This window comes from Xiphias gladius, chromosome 22 (genome assembly GCF_016859285.1).
Source record: "Xiphias gladius isolate SHS-SW01 ecotype Sanya breed wild chromosome 22, ASM1685928v1, whole genome shotgun sequence".
Classification (NCBI taxonomy): Eukaryota; Metazoa; Chordata; class Actinopteri; order Istiophoriformes; family Xiphiidae; genus Xiphias; species Xiphias gladius.
In genome coordinates this window covers 15,732,571-15,751,951 of record NC_053421.1, presented here as the reverse complement: position 1 = coordinate 15,751,951, position 19,381 = coordinate 15,732,571, and the positions used below count along the sequence as shown (strand labels likewise).

General features: G+C 39.8%; 2 protein-coding genes across 4 annotated transcripts; one reads left to right on the top strand and one right to left on the bottom strand.

Moving 5' to 3' along the window:
• Positions 1-334: 334 nt before the first annotated feature.
• On the top strand, positions 335-5,695 carry cep72 (centrosomal protein 72). 2 transcript variants are annotated; one of them, XM_040118561.1, is made up of 14 exons: positions 335-436; positions 694-821; positions 1,542-1,734; positions 1,817-1,925; positions 2,251-2,381; positions 2,487-2,545; positions 2,648-2,690; positions 3,217-3,402; positions 3,534-3,715; positions 3,853-3,946; positions 4,039-4,217; positions 4,314-4,440; positions 4,530-4,641; positions 4,737-5,695. In XM_040118561.1, exons 1-14 carry the CDS (start codon positions 361-363, stop codon positions 4,795-4,797), a joined length of 1,680 nt encoding a protein of 559 aa, XP_039974495.1. In that variant the 5' UTR covers positions 335-360; the 3' UTR covers positions 4,798-5,695. The 2 variants fall into 2 exon arrangements, with proteins under 2 accessions (XP_039974495.1, XP_039974494.1); XM_040118560.1 differs by having other exon boundaries at positions 2,248-2,381.
• An 86-nt stretch (positions 5,696-5,781) lies between these two features.
• LOC120784619 (tubulin polymerization-promoting protein) lies at positions 5,782-19,273 on the bottom strand. 2 transcript variants are annotated; one of them, XM_040118562.1, is made up of 5 exons: positions 19,017-19,273; positions 12,957-13,037; positions 12,098-12,433; positions 7,809-7,962; positions 5,782-7,702 (listed from the first exon to the last, which is right to left on the bottom strand). In XM_040118562.1, the coding sequence occupies exons 2-5, from the start codon at positions 12,968-12,970 to the stop codon at positions 7,493-7,495; spliced, it is 714 nt and encodes a 237-aa protein (XP_039974496.1). In that variant the 5' UTR covers positions 12,971-13,037; positions 19,017-19,273; the 3' UTR covers positions 5,782-7,492. The 2 variants fall into 2 exon arrangements, with proteins under 2 accessions (XP_039974496.1, XP_039974498.1); XM_040118564.1 differs by having other exon boundaries at positions 12,957-13,032.
• Between the last annotated feature and the right edge of the window lie 108 nt (positions 19,274-19,381).

Genomic DNA, 19,381 nt, shown 5'->3' with positions numbered 1-19,381 from the left:
TTTTGTGCTGTAACCTTAACTCACTGAGTTCGTAAAGAAAATTAGTGATAAAAGAAAGATTCTTGGGATGTTAAAAAAATTCCGATATAGCAGTAACATAATTTTATTTATATACTTTATGACAATTTGTCACAATAAACAATACATGTTTTTTTCTCCTACAAACCATATAAAATACAAAATAAATAATATAAATAAATAATATAAATAATAATAAATTAAAAAAAATGAATAAATAAACAATAATTGTATGATTTGGCTGTAATCTTTGAAACAGCAGGGGGCAGTAATGGACTGGGTCAAAAGAAAGATACAAATCTTTTTCAGACTGTGCCTGAAGGCAGCAATAGTTCGAAAAGTATGGCGGTGGAGTGTTTGACAACAATAACAGAACAATGGATACGGGACAGTTTACAATTAAAACATCCCTATCTAGGTAACATTATCTCATGCTAATAGAAATGTTATGCAGGAATAATTACTAGCAAATATTAAGGGTCAAGCCATGGCGTTTCAGTTTTGTTTTGTAAAACAATTGTAGTTTTTTGTCGGTAGCTAAGCTAACGACAGCTAACTTAGCAGAAACTGTCACCTGCTGCAAAGCTGCTGCCAAACCAAAGCATCAGTATCAAGGTGATGCAGTGTAATCTTATACATATATACATATATATATATATTACACTTTTTAAACAGGTGATGTCCGCTCACTAAGCCTCCCGGGGACTTACGAGGAGAAGATCAGACATCTGGGAAACGCACTGAACAGCTTTGTCCGTCTGAAGTCTCTGGATCTCTCCTGCAATGCACTCGTCTATGTCGAGGTAGGTTTATTATTATTATTATTTTTTCAACTAATGTTTCAATATAAGGTTAAGTTTACCCCTTTATTTTCCCTCAAGTATCTTTTAAGTTTGGAAAAATCATCTCATTACACACTGTCTGGCTGTATCATATATATATATTCTATATCAGCTTCTTCAGGCTTTTAATTGTACTATATGATGTTAACAAGTGAAATATTCAAATCCAAGACTCCATGTTTTTCTCTATTGCAAATAGAAATATTCTACATGTCTTGGCCAGGATTGTATTCATATTTTCCCCAAATTAAAGCCTGACATTTGGTGTCTTAGAAATCCTTTGGATCTCCAATAGAATTTAAAATAAAATTCTGTGGGATTGAAAAATGATTGTCTGCATAGCATGAGCATGAATGACAGACCAGCCAACGGGTCATTGGGGTTTAAGTGGTTGTTGTCCTCTTGTTTGAAAAATTAAACATTCCTGTCCAACTCAGACTGCTCAAATTCATGATATCAACGTGCCTCTTTGAAAGTACACATTAAATGGATAGAAACTTAATATAAGAAAACACCTCCCTTGCAAAACCCATCCCTTTCTCATACACTCACTCCAACAAGCATTTCTCAAACTTATGTAGTAGGTGTCATTGGAAAAAACAATCAGTGACATTGTTAGGAAAGAATTTGTTGAAAACCTTCTGCCTAACCCCTGCTTAAACTTTATTGGTTTCCTCCCAGGGGGTGCAACACTTGAAAATGCTGGAGAGGCTGATCCTGTACTATAACTGCATACCTTCCCTTGAAGAGGTGAAAGTGTTGTATGAGCTGTCGGCTTTGAGAGAGCTCGACCTCCGACTCAACCCTCTGACCAAAAGTTACCCAAACTACCGCTCTTATTTGGTGCATGCCATGCCCAACCTACGCAAACTCGGTAAGTTATAGACATTGCACCCAGATTGCGCCCTTCTCGGACAGGTTTTTGGTATTGAAAAGTGTCCTCCATTGCTCTCCAGATAGCTGTTCAGTAAGAGACACTGAGCGCAAAGCTGCCATAATGCAGTTTTCCTCTGACATCCCACCTCAGCAGAAGAGCTCCTGTCTACATCAGAGTGAAGACCAAAGGTACGCTGAACATCAAATGCTTAACTTAAATGAGTTTCAGGTGAAATTATATTTGATACATGCATCAACTAAAAATCTGGAATACATGGAGAGGTGGTGGATATAAAATAAATGGCACAGCTACTTTAATTTCCCCCCACACTGCACATCACTTCATAAATGCCCAGCACCCAAATCTACTCTTGTAACAATAAGATTTATGAAATTAAGAGAGCTGACCTTGGTTTTTAATTTTGATGAAAGCAGCCACACAGGGAGCAGTGTAGAGGGTTTAAATGGCAAAAGTGTTGTAACCTTGATGGGTCTTGCTTGTGGTTCCCAGAAGCAGTGACCAGAGACTGGCTTTAGTTGACCGCTTAACCAAGAGGCTCTCTCTTCTGACTGACACTGGTGATATTGTATTGAACTTTGTGAATCATGGAGGCCAAAGTGAAACCATCTCTGAGGTGGCTCAAGGTAAGATGTCAATGTCCAACAGCTAAACTCAGCCCAAAACCGAACCAGCAGAATTAATGTTTTGTTTTCAAACTTCTATTAATTTCAAACTGTTTTCTATCTCAGAACCCAGAAAGGAAGAATCAAAAGATTTTACAGAACAGAGGAGTTCAACTCCTACACAGGTGACTTTATATTACTGTAGGTGGAACAATATCACCAGTAGTACATTTACATAATCATATAAACTGTATGTGTGTTTTTTTTTTTTTTGGTTTTTTTTTAAGGAAACAGCTAAATCCATCCTCAGGAATCCCCCCATACAATATGGTAAGTTTTTACAACTCTCTGTGTGGACAGTGAGTCAGAGTTAACGAGCGATTTGTGTGTGTGTGTGTGTGTGTGTGTGTGTGTGTGTGTGTGTGTGTGTGTGTGTGTGCGTTAGGGTTTTTGTGTGTTAGGAGAATAGGGATTGCAACGGTTAATATCACAGAAACAAAACTTTGTGGTACAGTGGTAACTTTCTCTGCTAAGTTTTATGTGGAGCAAAGAAATCATGATCCATGAGCGATTTATGAAAAATCAGCATTTTTGTAATTGTAAGTAAAATCTATCATTTTGATTTGCTGATTAGAATTGGTAACCAGAGCTTGCTGAACACAGGATAAAAATACTTTTTTTCTTGAAATAGTTAATAGTTGTAGCCTGTGTTGTCTTTTCAGTTGTTGACAATGTGTAACACCACCACTGGGTGGAGACAGAAGCTAATTCTTTTTTATTTTTAATCATGAGCACAATCTGTGTGTTGCAGGGCAATTAATATCAATATTTTATTGTGTTATTTACAATTCACCAGATAAGATCAACTCCAAAGTGCAACACATGAAAGATCTGTCTCAAAAAAAAAGTTCTACCTCATTAAAAGCAACTGAAAGACCAAAGGTGTCCTTCGGCCCTAACGTAGAGAAATGCAGACCTGTGCCTGGAAAACAAAAGGAAGTCCCCAGACATGTAGCCAAGGGACATTTCACCCCCAATCCTGGTAAGTGCTGAATGTCTTCACTCAACAAGATCCCTTGTCAGAAGTTTTATACATCCACAAATACCAAATTTCCACAAATACCAAATTTCACTTTTTTGGTATGTTGTTTTGTGTTTTCAACATTTTTCCAGATCAAAGTCGCCGTTATAGTTCTTCATTCATTAATATCCGGCCTCCCAGTCCACATCGTCCTGGTCTGAATCTGTCTGACCCCTCTAACCCCATTTTACATCCTCCAAGGCTGACCTACTCCAGCTTCAACAAGACAGAATGGGGCTCCAGCCTGGTGCAGCAAGCAGAAAAGAAAAAAAGGGTTGGAAGTTAATTCAGTCTTTTCACTTATTTGTGCAATGAATCATGAATCGTTTCTTCACCCTACTAGTACAAATCATATTTGAGGTTGTTTCCGCTCTCATATCAACTGACAGTATCTCTGAATTCACCTCGAAGGGTAGTTACAGGAAACCCCTGGAGATGCTTCTCAGTCTCGTGGACAAACACTGGGCAGGAGAGAGATCACTGCATCATAACAACAACTTCCTGTGTGAGTTGGAGTTTGGTTTGGGAAATGTGGTATCTTATTACAGGAGCCAGTGATAATGAGTGTCTTCTTATCATTTCTATTTTCGGGTCTAGCTCAAGCAGTCCAGATCCTCTCTATGATGGAAAATGATATTTCCAGCCGGGAGGCTGAGGTCAGAACCTTAAGACGGGAAAATGATGCGCTGAGCTTTCAAGCAGCTGCACAAGAGGAAGAGCACAAAACTGAAGTTTGTAACCTTTCTGCTCAACTGGAAGAAGCTCGCAGTGCGGTTGTGAGTGCATTCATTACTCGAAAACAATATTGAGCTTCAGGAGACCTTAATAGTTTTGACAAGCACACAGCCTTTATTGTCTTTACCCCATCGTAGGGCAAACTAAATGAGCAGCTGAGGATTGTCTTGGAGGAGAATGTCACTCTACAGAAACAGCTCATCAAGTTAGAACGACAGTATCTCAAGTCTATGATGAAAAGTTCACCTATTACTCAGATCAAAGGTGGGTGTAAATGCCAGTGGGAGATACATATGAATGAACATTTTTTCTGTTTTTCTTTATACTATACTCCGATACTTGCACATTCTTAGAGGCTCAGACAGAAGTTGAGGAGCTGAGGAAAGAGATTGAGGGGCTGAGGGAGAAAGTGCAGGAGGCTGAGAAAGTCGAGGAATTCTCAAATAACCTGCAAGAAAGCCACAGGTAAGAGGAGGCCCTCATCCTGGCAATCACGTCTAAACCAGTGCTGCTCTGTTGGTTGTCTATGTGACTTGAATGTGTCTGTGTACGTACTGCAGGTCCCGGGTGGCTACCAATGAGTGTTTGCTAGCTGAGCTGAAGGGAAGGGGGGAACATTAAAGAAGAATTTGAAGGAGGTGATGCACACCAGTATGAAAGTATCAAAGCAAGACTGCTAAATGTCATATTAGCATTGCAGTCACTGCTGCAGTCACTACTGCTGGGCCTAAAGTCTGTTTTTAATTAATTTTCACTTTATTTATATCACTAAAGTGTACATTAAATTTTGGTGTGTATTAAATTCCTAGCCCCCTTTGATAAATGAAGTGTTTATTATTTCAAAAAATATGTATAGGCTTTGTTTGCTGGATGTAAACAATAATGGGGAAAGGCAATTCATTCAAGCAAGGTTGTGTATAAGTGTGTGACAGGGCTGTTATGTTAACAAATGATTTTAGGGGAAAAAATGTTAGTGAGAGGATCATAATGTATTTCCTGGATCACTGGCAAGATTGTGTCTCCCTTGGCTGTTTTTTTATTATTATTATTATTTTTTAGGTCTCCATCTGCTTTTTAATTGGAATGAATACATCTAGATTCCAGCTGCACTGTGACTTTATTTATACCACTGCCCTGGGGCTGGAGAGCACACACACGCACTTTTCTCTCACAGACACTAATGCAAGACCTGGCAAACCCGCTTAGGATCTGGATTCTACATAAACTCAACTGAATGTAGCTTTTATTTTTATGGGAATGTTTCAGGTCACTGGTCGATGCTACTGGTAGGAAGTTTCACAGTATTCCTGAAAAAGCCAAAGAAAATATGAAACATTATATTTTGACTGGCACCCCGTAACGTGCTCGCCAGAGGTTCTGGGGTGGTTTTTTTATTTTCAATAAAGCACTACAAATGATGAACACACATTAAGAAGTCTAAGGAACAAGAACAAAAACACGCTGCATGCACCAGGGCACAATAGTACATTAAAAGTTATTTGAAAAAAAAAAAAAAAAAGCATATAATAAGACAATATAGTTCCTCCACATTAAAGGTGCACAGTATTTGGCATTAAGAACAGAAAACAGATCATACTCAAGCTACTGCAGCAGACAAAAACTAACACACTGATTGCTGCTAGTTTTCCTTGATGCATGATTCCTCATCAGCTGAGGTTACAGTGACAAGTGTGGCAAAAACACTGTCACTATGTTGGAAAAATATTATTCTACAAAAGTATATTACTTGTTTGCAATTTTCCCTTTATCTCGTACGGTATACAGTATGTCAGGATACATCAGTAAAACCTTGCTTTTGTTTTGAATGCCTTGCCTTGGATGACAGTATCGCACATAAAAAGGTACTGTAAATCTTTATCAATAGACATATATAATAGCATTAGAGGGTAGCTGACTTTGTACATGTACAAGTTGATACATATTGATTTCAAGCAATAAAAGATTTTATCATGATCCCACAATTTCATCACTTAATGTAATTTTCTCAAGAAAATAATTAAGTCGGTCCAGTAGTCTGTCCTCACAGCAGGCACAGCAGTTCAGATAAGACAAACTCCTGTCAACTATATGCTTCTGAATCAAATGCAATATACAAAACATGCACAAAGTACAGCAATACAGGAAGAATAAAAACATATGAAGCCAGTGTCATAAATTAAGCCATGTGGCCATAACGTTTTAGAATAGACACAATCTTACCACAAATATATTAGAACTACTGTATAGAAATCTGAATAACGGAGTAACAATATAAGTAAATTGTTAAAAATACAATCTTGTACAACTGAGCTCATCTACTGTTGTTCGAGCGTCCTTCAGCTATATTCACCAATCTAATATTCAAAATGCATTTTAGCAAAATTGTTTGCGTGTAGGTAGATACAATGGCTCTGAAAAAGATGGTTTAAGATAAAATAGGAAAGTGCTGTTAAATTAGTTTTTACGTGTTCTAGGCAGGCCCATTAAAAAGATTTGCATGGTAGGACTCTTCTATGTTTTAAGTATTCACAGAAACAAGCAGATATGGCAGAGGTCAAAAATGTTCTGTCTGACTTCTAACTTAATTGTATTTTTGCAAAAAGAAAAAAAAAAAGTATAAAACAAGTTGATAAAACTCTTAATATATCTTTCTAGGCTGGACAATGTGAGCTTATGAAATTAAAAAATAAACAGCAGATTTTATAAAGATTTAACAGCGGGTGACAAGTGGGAATGGCAGATAAACAATTAACACATGTTGGAGTTAACTTAATTTTCAAAAGAAATAAACTTTGATAATATCTATGTCAAGGATCTGTGCCAATTATCACTGAAACTCTGCCAGACATTAAAAATGCATTTTTTTAAGCTAAACATGGGAATAGAAACATTTCCATTAAAAAGTGCAATGTTGTTAATTCATCAAACCGTTGCCCCATTTTTGTTTTTCTTGGCATGTTGTTGTTCATTGTGCTCAATAAATATTATAAGGCCCTATCATAACAACAAAGCTTCAATATTCATAGCATAGCAGTTTCTCTCATTTGTTCTCTTCAGTGTTTGGCAGTAACTTGCTATCAGACAGGAATGTACCAGCTGGTGATGACTTTGTAAAAATAGATGTAAACAATTTCCAGTTCTCACACTTGACAAAGAGAGGAAATCAAAGACATCTCTCTCTCTGTCTCACACACACAAAATAGATGGTAGGGAAAATATATGTAATCCTATTCTTTTGTGCTTTCTTTGAGTACTCTTTTTTTAATAGAAAATTATCGTAGTAGTTGATCAAATGTTTGTTTCCTCATCTTCGCCCTCACATGGGTTTGGCCACGGTGGGTTTATTGACTTTCTTTTCATATGACCCTTGATGTTTGTATCCCGAGACATATCCGGAAGTGTCAACTATGTCTACTCGTCCTGCCTTACCCTTCCCGCGTCCGGTGTCGTCAAAACGCTCTTTGTGTGACCCTGTAAACTTGGTGGTGTCCGTAAGGCGGCTCACTGTCGGGGAGGCCACGGCTCTCTGTGAGGAAGTTTGCACGACATTTGAGTTTATTCCGTGACTGGTGGTACAATGGACATGATGTGATCTGTAATGACATCAGTGTCATTCGAGTTTTGAGTCTTACCGTGACTCCTGCAATGATAGGTGCCTTCCCTTCGATCAGCTTGAAGACCTCGGCCTCAGCCTCCTGTCCAGTCTTGTCTTTATATTTCTTCCTGGCCAGCTCTCCAAGTGCAACCTTGAACTCGTCAAATGTGATGGTGCGAAAGGATTTCTTCCTGAAATGTAAGTGGAAAAGGAGCCTAAGTATGGGATAACACTTGACACAGTATAGCGCATAAAACCCACAAAGGTTTAGGTTTGCTCTATCGCAGGTCTTTTCCACCGTCTCTTAGTACAGCCTGAAAGCATAAAACGAGAGCCGACAGTAGTGTACACACAGATGTGTGTGATCACTTCAGCATGGCAGATGTAAGACAGCATGGAGATGGTATCCTGCTGAGATAAACAATGAGAAAACTTTTACTGTTTGGATCTCGTCTCCCAGTGTGTCTCAGTACTTAACTGTCATCTGAGCAACTCCCCAGACTTACACACGCAGCTGTAGGCTGTATATATGACTGTCTCTTCATATTATTTATCATATTGTGTTCAGGTGTATAGTTCAGCTGCAGTACTCAGGGCCCAGAGCCCTGACGTTTTTCATTCCAGCTGTCGAACAGGGACAGTTAGACCTGCCGAATGCAACTAAGAGCCTGGAGGGGTGACGTGAAGCATTGCATTCTCATTTATAAGCTTAAATTGTTGTAACCACTGACAACACCGTGCCACAGACCATCATCATCAATCATTCTCCTTCTGAGAGCGCTCTAGTTGTTTAACTGGCCATTTGCCCATTTCACTTCGATGTTAAAAGTGCATAGTAACACAAACACAAACAGCCATTGCTGTGGTGATAAATCACCTAAACAACAGGCTATAAAGCCTGCAGTCTCCCTGGGCAACCTGCTGTCATAGCAACAAGCTACAGTAAACATGGATGTTTGGGTTTATTATTAATTTGACTCATCCAGTGACTGGTTTTGTTTGGGCAATCCATCAGTGTTGAACATATGAGAGCTCCATTCCTCTGTGCCTGTTCCCTGCTGTCTATTGTCAGAGGGGAAACTGGACTTCCAGCTGCTTTTTCTGTCCAAGGAAGATAACTGTGTGTTCTCCGCAGATCACTCCACACTGAGCTATTAAATTCCCCAAAGTATACAAATGGTTAAGCTGTGTAAACCCGCAAATCTGAGGAGGCTGTGATAAGGTTAAAAAAGACAAAGTTTAGAGGGCAAGCGGAAATTTATTTTAGTTTGGGATACTGTTGTAGCTGACCTGCTGTTTACATAGTTCAACCATCTGTAGTACATGATCCATATGGATCTGACACAGTGGCTGGCTGATTCTGTTTCACGCAAAAATTCTCCTGTATCGCCTACAATCGTGTTCAGTGATGAGGAAATACAACCCAGGCCTCGAAAAGACCCTAAGATGATGCAAGCAATTAATTAGTCCACGCCAGATTTCTACCTCATCCGTAATTTATGCTGTCGTGTTCTGGCTCGAAGCAGGCAGACAGCACAGCAGAGACTCAGGGTGGTGCAGCAGACCGCTATGCCCACAATAAATAAGGGATAATTCAGCCATGCTGTGATTAGCCAGTGCTCATTAAGATGTTTAATTTTTCATGTGCAAGCAAAGAGCTTTGACACTGATTAAAAGAAAAGTGGAGATCTACATCTCTGGCATAGCAGCCCTCCCTCGCTCATCCATGCCTGGAGTCAGAAACTACATGAAATTGAGCCCCTCCCTTCAGTCTGTACCTCTTTTTATCCTGTCGCTGCCTCTGAAGTGCACACACACCACATGCCTTGTTCAGATTTTACTGTACTATCCTTCTCAACACACTGCAGAGCTGTAGACTGGTTCAAAATGCATGCTGGACTACCCGGGACCCTGATTAGAACCGGTAGGGCTCAGACAACAAAGCCTGCCAACTCATCTGCCAAACACACATCCATGGACCTTATGTAAACAACACTGCACAGATTCCCCACTTAAAACGTGTGAAAAGAAAGGGAGCATGCTTCTTTACTTAACTGTCTCAAGTGGTTACACCACACTGTTTGCACATTTTTAAATATTGCTCACCAATAGAACAAGATGTAATCAAGCTTAAATCCCACAGTCAGCTCAAAGTTCCTTCTCTAGTGTTGCCAAGAAAAATGTTCAGAGCAGTAAACACAATAAATGCCCATTGCCATGTCTACTGCCAAGGTGTTGACGTGGGTGACTAAAAGTCCAAAAATACAAGGATACTTCACAAATGTAAGAAAATTTGTCCAGTTCTTGGCCAGGTTGCCTATTATCTTTATGCAGACAATGGCCATCTTAAGCACAATAATAATGCCAATCATGAAAGGACTAGCAGTGTAGACTACTACTGTTATGCCTCAGTCTGCAAATTCCATTCTCAATTGTTATATCCTGCAGCCAAGCAGCAGGTTCTGCGAATGTGTAGTATTAGGCTGTCAGGATAGCTCTTCATGAGTCACAACATGTTCTGTAAGTGGAAGGATGGGGTGTAGAAATGCTACAGATGATAAATGATAATGCTTAATATTATAAACATGCATAAATAAACCTGGTCAAATATGTAAGTCTCTAGTTTAAATAAGTCTGTAGCATCAGAAGCCATATGTATGGCCGGCCTTTGAAAGGCTATAAATGAGGACTGAATCCTGCTACTGCATGTTTAACTGTCCCTGTGTAAAATATTTTTGTGAGGTTTTTTTTGTTTGTTTGTTTTATTTAGGAAATTGCATGTTTCTACTTGGTATGCAAGAAATCAGATATGAAAATATATAGACAGTTAGTTTACACTGCACTGTTTCTTGGAAGTAGTAGTCAGTAAGCAGTTAGTCCTAGTTGTGTGGAAATACATTTTTAACTAACTTAACAGCTTTTTGAAATACAGTATTTTATCTCTCCTAAACACAGGACAGGAACAAACAGTTTCAACCAGAAAAATAACACTAAAAACTTTTTTCGAATCTCATGTATATAAGTGTGTACACAAAATGACTGAGATTGAACTTTGGTTACACACAAGCAGAAGATGGAAAATCTACTAAATCAGTGTGAGATTCCCAAGCGACCTCTCCTCTCCTGTAGCAAGACATGATAATGAGTGGCTTCCAGCCATACTCCTCTGTTCTGGTGCTGTCTAGCAGAATCATTTTTATTCACATCATTCAACCAGGGTAAAAAAAAAAAAAAAAAAAATTAAAAGCTGCTTTGTGTATGAATGAAGATCTCTAAAATAACCCCGCGCAAACCCACAGTGTGAAAGCCTTGTCCTTTCTTACATCAATCTTTATTCTGTGCCACGTAATGAACAACTGTATGAACCGTACTGTATGTGGGCAACACTGTAACAACACTAATATTTATTGTGCTGTGGGAGATATCTACAGCCATCTGTCTGTGTGTTAACAGCATAAAATGGCTTGCAGACAGTACACTTGGTAAACATAAGCACAGCTGTACAGATGAAAAGTTTTCTCCATTGGTGAAATGACGTTGAGGTCACAGCTTATTATTAGACTCTACCTCACTTAAATCAAGCAGTAATGGATGAATGAGTGCTGCCTGAAAACATTAAGGATGAGCCACCCTGGCCTGTTGCTCTGGCTGCTGTTTCTGATGGACCCAGAGCCCTGACCCATTTCACCCAAAGCCAACTTAAAATATGAAAGAATAGCAATATTGGCCAGAAACATGGTATTACATAGCTACAAAATATGTGTCTTTGAGTTGTTGCTAATATTAAGGTAGTTTTCTAAAGTGACGGTAATCATTGTGTTCATTTTATTGACTTTAATGAAACACCAAGAAACAGATTAAGCCGCCTACAATGCAACATTCAGCCAGTTTTCATTGCTCCTTCTGTGCGGTCTGTCAGTGTACAATAAGGTAGGTGCCTGTTTTTCTTGTCTGTGTGCTAAAGACAATGCCATTGATTTAATACTATGGACGCTAATGAAACAGAATATAAACATCCTTTGTCAGTCATACCTACAGTGCAGTCCTGAGCCAGTTCTCACCTCCAATTCTTTGCTACCACAAAGCTCCACATTGGCCTTTTGGGCATGTTGATCTAGGTGACTAAAACTGTAGTTATCTCTGCCACTGCAACAGTAATATCACGTTATGCAGTAAAAGAGCACAGTCATGTAATGACATGCCAGTTATGAGATCTTGGTTGGCTCAGATGTTGGCAGATTAATGAAAGGCAAAAACCCCATATAGGCTGAGGATGATTTCACAATATTTAGTCTTTAGAAAAATGCATTCGTTGCCTTTTCTTACTTGACTTTGCTGAAGACGATGTCCACGTCAGTGAGGGTGATGTTCTTGCCGTCAATAACACCGCAGTCCTTGCAGAGTTTGGACCAGTTCTTGCCGTGCATGTCCTTGCCGGTAGCGCGAGTGTCACCGTGGATGGCGAAGCGCCGAAATGACTCTTCTAAAGCAGTCACCTCCACCGGTGTGGACGAACCCACATCTCCTTCACTGGTCCCATTAGACTCAGATGAAAGCCTTTTGGACGCTCGATCTTTAGACTGTTCACTGTGCGGCCGTAAAGTGGCCGAGCCAATGTTAGGATGCTTGGCTGTCTGGACTTTAAAGTCATCTATGTTGTCTCTGAGTGGGAAAAAATTACAAGAGTTTAGATAATAAAAAGGAAAGCTTAACACATGCACTGAAGCTGCTCCTTCAAACCATGTATCTTACATCAAGTAGCAACATTAAAGAAATCCTATCAAGATTTACAGGAAAAGCTGATGGAGTTGATCAAAATCAACAGATACAAGAGAAAAAGACATTTAATCACAGTCTGTACACCAGGAAGGAAGGAGAGGGTTTTTGGTCCATCAAGCCATAAGGTAAAGACCCAGTTTGCTAATTTGTCCCTGGTTGTCCCTTTTTGCAAGGTACTTCCATGTTACAGGCAAGATTAGACTCTCCAGAGGTGTGTTTCTGTGTTCACACTGCCTGTGAACGGGCAGATGTCTTATGTGTTCTGGCACAGAGGTGAAGGATATAAATAGACCTCTGTGGAATTCAAAGGCACACAAATCAAGAACCAAGAGAGTGGATGGGTATTTGAACTAACACAAAATGTGCAGTGAAGGCTCTTGTGCTGTAGATGACTTCTAAAACTTACTTCTGGTCTGCCATGCTTGTGCAGGAATTTGGTTCCCTTTGTGCAGTGCTTGGATTAGCCGACTTTAGATTTCTCTCTGTGCTGTGGAAAAGATGAGAATGCAGGTGAATTATGTGAGAGGATGTGGCTTTGCACATGTGAGTGCCAGAAAGAGGAAGACAGAGAAAAGAATATAATGAAAGCAATTAACACAGAGTCACTACAAAAAGTAAAATATTCCACTGGTCCTCTTCACTCTTCAATCTTGCTCCAATATAAACACAATCAACATTGCCACAATGTATAATCCAGCCTGGCACACAGACACAGAGATACATTTAAGGAAAACCTTCAGAATGGAGAGAATTATAACCACAGCTTCAAAAGGAGCAAGATCAAAATCCCCTCAATCATCATTAACACTAAATTACTCCAAGATAGCTTCTGTATATCAGTTACGGTTTGTTGTGACACATCTTTTAAGGATGGGTTTTCTCACTGTGCAACGGCTTCACTTCTCTCTCTTGCTTTGGATGATTTCATTCTCTCTGAGTACAGGGATTCCTCTCCAAACACAACATCATCCAGATTTGCATCTCTATGTACAGAGCTACAGGACAGCACCTTCTCAACTCAGCCTCATACTTGAACAACGTCTGAAGGACTTTCTTTAGTCCATATTCATTTGGGAAGAAGCAGGAAAACCAAAGTACTATCTTATAAAATGGCAAGAAAAGCCCCTCTGCTATTTCTATTAATTTAACTCTGCACTGTATTCGTAGCAAGTGATGGTTCTCTGCTCACCTTTCAGCTGTTCCCATACTCAGCTCAGCACTGGTAAAGGTTGGGTGTTGCCATGGCAAAGTACACTCCAACAAAGTCTCTAAAACTATTTGCCAGTCGTTGTACTCGCTACTGTTTAAACAGATATAAACAAGATTCAAACCGGAGAGAGATGCCGTGTCCCGTGGACTATAGTGTCTGTTCCGGGTAGCAAAGTTTCAAGCGGGTCCCTCAAGTCACCAGTAAACTTCTTTCACTCACCCCCAATGGCACCATGTAAAGTGAAGGGTTTTGTTTCCTTGACACTTAGATGGGAACAAAAGTTCGCAGATTGACACTGCATAAAGCCATTATAATCAGGATGTCAATTCTTAAGGGAAAAAAAAAAACAGAGATTATTAAGCTGTATGAATAATGGCATTCAGAACTAAAGAAACTGGGAACCCATTGTCCGGTGCTAGTGGCTTCTCTGTCTGACCCATGCCCATGTCTTCACACATACACGCATGGTGACATCGCAGAGTGCCACTATTGATGGGAGGGGTTTCTGTAGTCATATGTCATTGAGGACTCAGGCCAAGAAAATCGAGATGGAGTAACCGAGGCTGCCGAAGCTGGAAATTTTTACTTCTCAACTACATCTATGATCAGGGAGGTACAAATGCGTGAAGTATGTTCACATATTTAGGGGTTTTCGTTTTTAATGGAAAATCTAAATCCATCCAGCAACGAAACACTCTCGTAACTCAGTGCACAAATTCGCAGTAATAAACTTACAAACAAAAGAAACATAACTTTTAAAATGTATTTTATACACTAAGCAGCCATTGCAACCAGGCCATACTTTGGGGATAGGGCTGGGTCAAACAGATCGATTTGACATTTAATCACTATTTTCAGTTGAATGATATTGTAACGATTCTTAAAGTCTCAAGATCGCTATTTATATCTGTGCCTTTTCACAGTGAATATGTGTACATTTGCAGAAAATGATATACAGTAGGTATGACTGTGATGACTTGTTATAAATTATAGTGTCTTCCCTGGTTAACTGTTTCGGTCCACAATTTTATAACAGTGAAATGTGTTATCAATTTAGCCAATAACTTGCAATTTGAGCTATTTCATATTAAAAGAAAGGAAAATAACAATTTAAGTTCCTAGCATAAATTCTTAAAAACACCTTCATATTCATTATATAAAATATTTGTATTTACTTGATGTACTTTCATATTCGAGATTTCACTAAAATAAAATCGTGATTAATCCAATCAAATCGTATCTGGAATGTCTTAATCGAAATTCAGTTGATTCGATAGATCAATGCCAATATCCAGCCTACTTGAAAAATGTTTCTTTCTTTTTAACTAACACGACGCTCTCCGTAGATCACCACACACCTACGTTTTTTTTTTTTTAATTAAGTAGTTCAAACTATACATTTAATGATGATATGATGGGGATTTACTTATTCATTTTACACAGAATTATACTGTAATGCAAGGGAAGCAAAATGTGTGTTATTACAGTAGGTACACATTCAAATCTACTTTGTGTGTTCACGTGATGTAGGTTTTGATGATGTTGGATTCAGTTTTATACAGTAGCTTCCTGTAATGCCCACACTGAGTCTCCACCGCTATTGACTTTATTTTCAGTGGGTATCCACATCCTCTCAGTAGAGTAACTAACCACTGTGCGTTTTCCTTTGTGCATCCACAACAGCAGCAAAATCTATGTGAAACAAAGGAATCTTTTCATTCTCCTCCTCCAATTTATAGTCAGTAGTTTCAAGTGTGTAAGTCCTCAGCACAACAAGCCTCCTCAAACACATCATGTTCAATACATAAGAGAGAGGTCATTAACACCGTGTCGAGTTCAGTGACCTGAAGTAGAACACATACTGAGATGAAAGGAGACAGTGCCCTGAAAAACCTCTTTCATTATTATAGACAGTATGGAGAGAATACTATTCGGTACAGTGTTTGCCATAGCGCACATACTGAAAGGGTGGCTGAAACATTGTAAAATTCTATAATTGATTTTTGCGTAATTCAAGGCTATGTATGGTTTGTTTATAACGATAATTACAAAAAAATATGACTATCATTTTAGAGAATTTTTTCCTGTGAATTTTTTCTAACCCACATACACACAAGAAGCCGATTGGCTAAGGGCAGATCTCCAGAGAAAAATCTATGACTGGATGACAGCATGCATGCATACGCTCGCCTTCTGGCAAAACACTGAGCAGATGAGTGCTTTAACTATAAACTGACCCATTTTGAACCACATCTATTCATAGCAACAATACGTTGCTGGCGACGTATAACATTGGCTGGAACATTCTATTCATTCTCAAGGGAGGAGCTCGGCCAGTACACAGCATGCGCGCTGAAACACCAAAAAAACAAAAACTCAAAATTCGGTGTGTTTTAACTGCTGGTTTGGCAGATGGTGACTAACTCACAAAATGATGACACTGTTGTGAGAGTGATGTGACGTGAGAGAGGGGGAGGAGAGTGTTTTACAGTAACCTTCTCCTCTATCATGCCATCACGGTGAGTGGGCATGCAGAGATCCCATCTGCTTTCGATCTAGATCACTATCTATTCCAGGCAGCTGCCCTGGAATGTGACCATGTCAGTCAGTCACAGATGTAAAACTAAGAGCATCATTGTTACATCGAAACACCCAGTCTGCTCAGGACGGATCTGCTGATCTAACATAGTCCACCATATCTGTCGGCTAACTGCCACGCCACGTGTACTACTGAATGGGACACGCACTACTGAACAATGTTGACCAATGAAGCGCCACCTTTAAAGGATAAGGCTGGCAGTATTCAAAATGTTTCTTATAGGCAAAAAAATCCCATGAAAAGAACCAACAATGAATTGATCCTAATAACAATTATTTATTGTGTAGCCAGAGCCAAGTATAGATTATTCCTATGTGCTATAAAACTCTGTTGTCATTGTCGTATTAAACCAACTATTACTACAAATGGGGACTGTGGTTTATTTTAAGTCGATCGCACCTGTTCTACATAAGTGGGGTTTCTGGTGGTTTAAGAAATGAGCGCCACCCGTTCCATTCCAGCCAGGGCGCTCTGCAGCCATGTCTCTCTCTCTCTCTCTACGCACATATATATATAGAACTAATAAAAACTCTCGATTGTACCAAGTATGTATTGCTCTGCACAAGAAAACAGTCCCCAAGAAGTGCCCCATTCACTCATGTTTGTGTATCGATCAGCATTTTAAAAAAAAATGAAACTTATACATGAAAATTTTAAGATTTTCTATAGCAGGAATGAATGGACTTGGGACTGAGAGCCACAGGCGGTGAGAGGAAAGCACTGATAAAGATTGACAAACACATTGTATTGGTTTTGGTGTTTTCGTAACAACAACAAAAATATAGAACAATGTTAGCTGTAACCTTTAACACGGACTCCGCCTGACACTGCTGAATACAACCTCTTAACCATTCCCCAGTCTGGCCACTGTCCTCCACCCTAACTCTCTCCCGAAAGACACAAAGAGAGAAGGCATGACATCAGTGTGCTGCAGCCCGAGTCTGAGGTCACTGCTAGGCTTTCTCTGTCAGTCCTCGCCTCCCTAAACCCTTTAACTGCTCCGTGAGTCAAAGATCTTGGCAGGCATTGTGCTATAGAAAAACAAGATGTTTGAAACAAGCTACAGCAGCTATTGTTGGCAGCAGCAGCAAGCCAAATAGAGGTATAAGACAGTGTAGAAAAAAGCCTGGGGGTCCTTATGCAACTCCACATTTAAGAGGAATACGTGATGCCAGAGACAGCATAAGCGTCCCTGACATGGCTCAGATGGAGAAAGGCCTGTTGAGCCAACAGCACATTAGCTCTGAGTAGAGCCCAGGTACAGATTTTAAGAAGCCAGACTGTTGTATAATGTCTCACTTAATTAAGAGTTTTGTAATGTCCTGGAAATGCGATCTAATGTCTAACATCTCTTATCCAACACCAAAAATGAAACACAGTGAAACGCACAGTTGCAACTATTCTCTAATGTTAAGGTCACATGAAAAAAAAAAAAACCCACTTCATTTTGTTCAAAAGCAATCCTTTTATTTTGTAAGCCTGACCTGAATTTGAGTCATCACAAACACGATGGGATAATTTACACTCTGAGGTTAATCCTTTATGACAGAACCCAAAGGCTCTTGGACCAGTGAAATGAAACCTAGAACAGTGAAATCTGGGACAAACACAGTGTCTTCTCATGCATATCGAATTCAACCTGTGGGGAGAACACCGCTACAGAGCCTCACCGAGAGAAAATAAACACATTACCTTCCTTATGGTAGAGGTGTACTGTCTTTTAATGGCACTTTTTACGTCATATTGCATTACTTGCTTTCCCTACTGGACACTGACCAGTGTCCCAACCGAATCTAATACACATTCTTAACAGTATTAATTTGCAATTAACCAATCAGCACTTCTCAGATTACATCACACTCATCTGTATTTCTGTCCAGAGACGGAACATGTTGTACTCCATCCATGCACATGCCTCATTCCTCCTTCCTCCTTAATATTTCATTTTCATTAGGAGTAGCTGCTTAGAGCATCAGGAAGCTAATAAAAACTTGGCATATTTCTTTTTTTTTTCATGCATAATTATGTAACTACTTCCATGTAACCCAGCAGCTTGGCAAAAAGGCTGCAGCCACAGGCCAAGTGCATTGTCAATCATCCTTCCAGACCAATAATGGTGCTTATTGGAGAACTCTTCACTCTGACTCTCATTGAGCCCCCATTTAAAAGATAAACAGAAGAGGGAAAAGCTCATGTTTACGTTACTGGCCATGGCTGCAGCTGCTGGTTTAACCAGGCTGTCGGAGTTTGTTTCTTGAGCGAAACGTGTTACATAAACTTGCAAATGCCAGATTCACACCGAGTCCACGTGATCAGTTTGTTATTGTCAGCACCTAATGCATGTCTGCCAATGCAGAACATGGCATTAAACCATGGCAAAAACCTTTCGATTTTGCTCAGTGATGGGCAAAGCATGCTGCCACATGTCTTCACGTCTCAAAAAGCTACCTGGGTATTGCAAAGGGAGTAATAAGGAAGCATGCAGAGACATGAAAACTGAACAAAAGGCGACTTAAGGTGTCAGCTGAATTTGTGTAGGCTGACATGCAGTCATCAAATTCTCCCTTCTTGCATAGTGTGAAAACATCGAGATCTACCATCAGACAAAACCAGCGTGTGCTAATAGAGTAAGGATGCCAAATTCAGTTTCTAATCACCTGGTTACGAAGTCCTCCACCTCCTTGTAAATTTCACAAAACCATCATTGCGCGTCGCGCAGCCTCGGTCTCCTTCCTCCGCGCTGCCCGAGCTCAGGTCTGCCCGTTGGCTCAGTCCCTCCGAGATGCTGAAGAGAAACCAGCCCGCTGATTGGCTGCCGCCGTGTGCGACGAGCTGTTTTCTTCTTCTTACCTCGTCGTTGTAGGATGTGACGGTGTCGCAGTGAATGGCGGAGCGCTGGTAAACAAGCGGCGCGAGCTCGGAGCCCCTGGCCACGCTTGAAGAGGCGGAGATGAGGGATGTAAACAAAGGACGTGGATGGTTTTGTATGCAGGATCATTACAACTTCATTAAAAAAAAATAA

Bases quoted from the DNA above. Each gene is read 5' to 3' on its own strand.
- cep72 (XM_040118560.1), top strand. From the start codon at position 361: ATGGCGGTGGAGTGTTTGACAACAATAACAGAACAATGGATACGGGAC. The intron at 2,691-3,216 runs GTAAGTTTTTAC...ACAATTCACCAG, and splicing joins GAATCCCCCCATACAATATG to ATAAGATCAACTCCAAAGTG. The intron at 3,716-3,852 runs GTTGGAAGTTAA...TTCACCTCGAAG, and splicing joins AAGCAGAAAAGAAAAAAAGG to GGTAGTTACAGGAAACCCCT.
- LOC120784619 (XM_040118562.1), bottom strand. The intron at 7,963-12,097 runs GTAAGAAAAGGC...CTTACATTTCAG, and splicing joins ATCGTCTTCAGCAAAGTCAA to GAAGAAATCCTTTCGCACCA. The intron at 7,703-7,808 runs GTAAGACTCAAA...ACTTCCTCACAG, and splicing joins CTATCATTGCAGGAGTCACG to AGAGCCGTGGCCTCCCCGAC.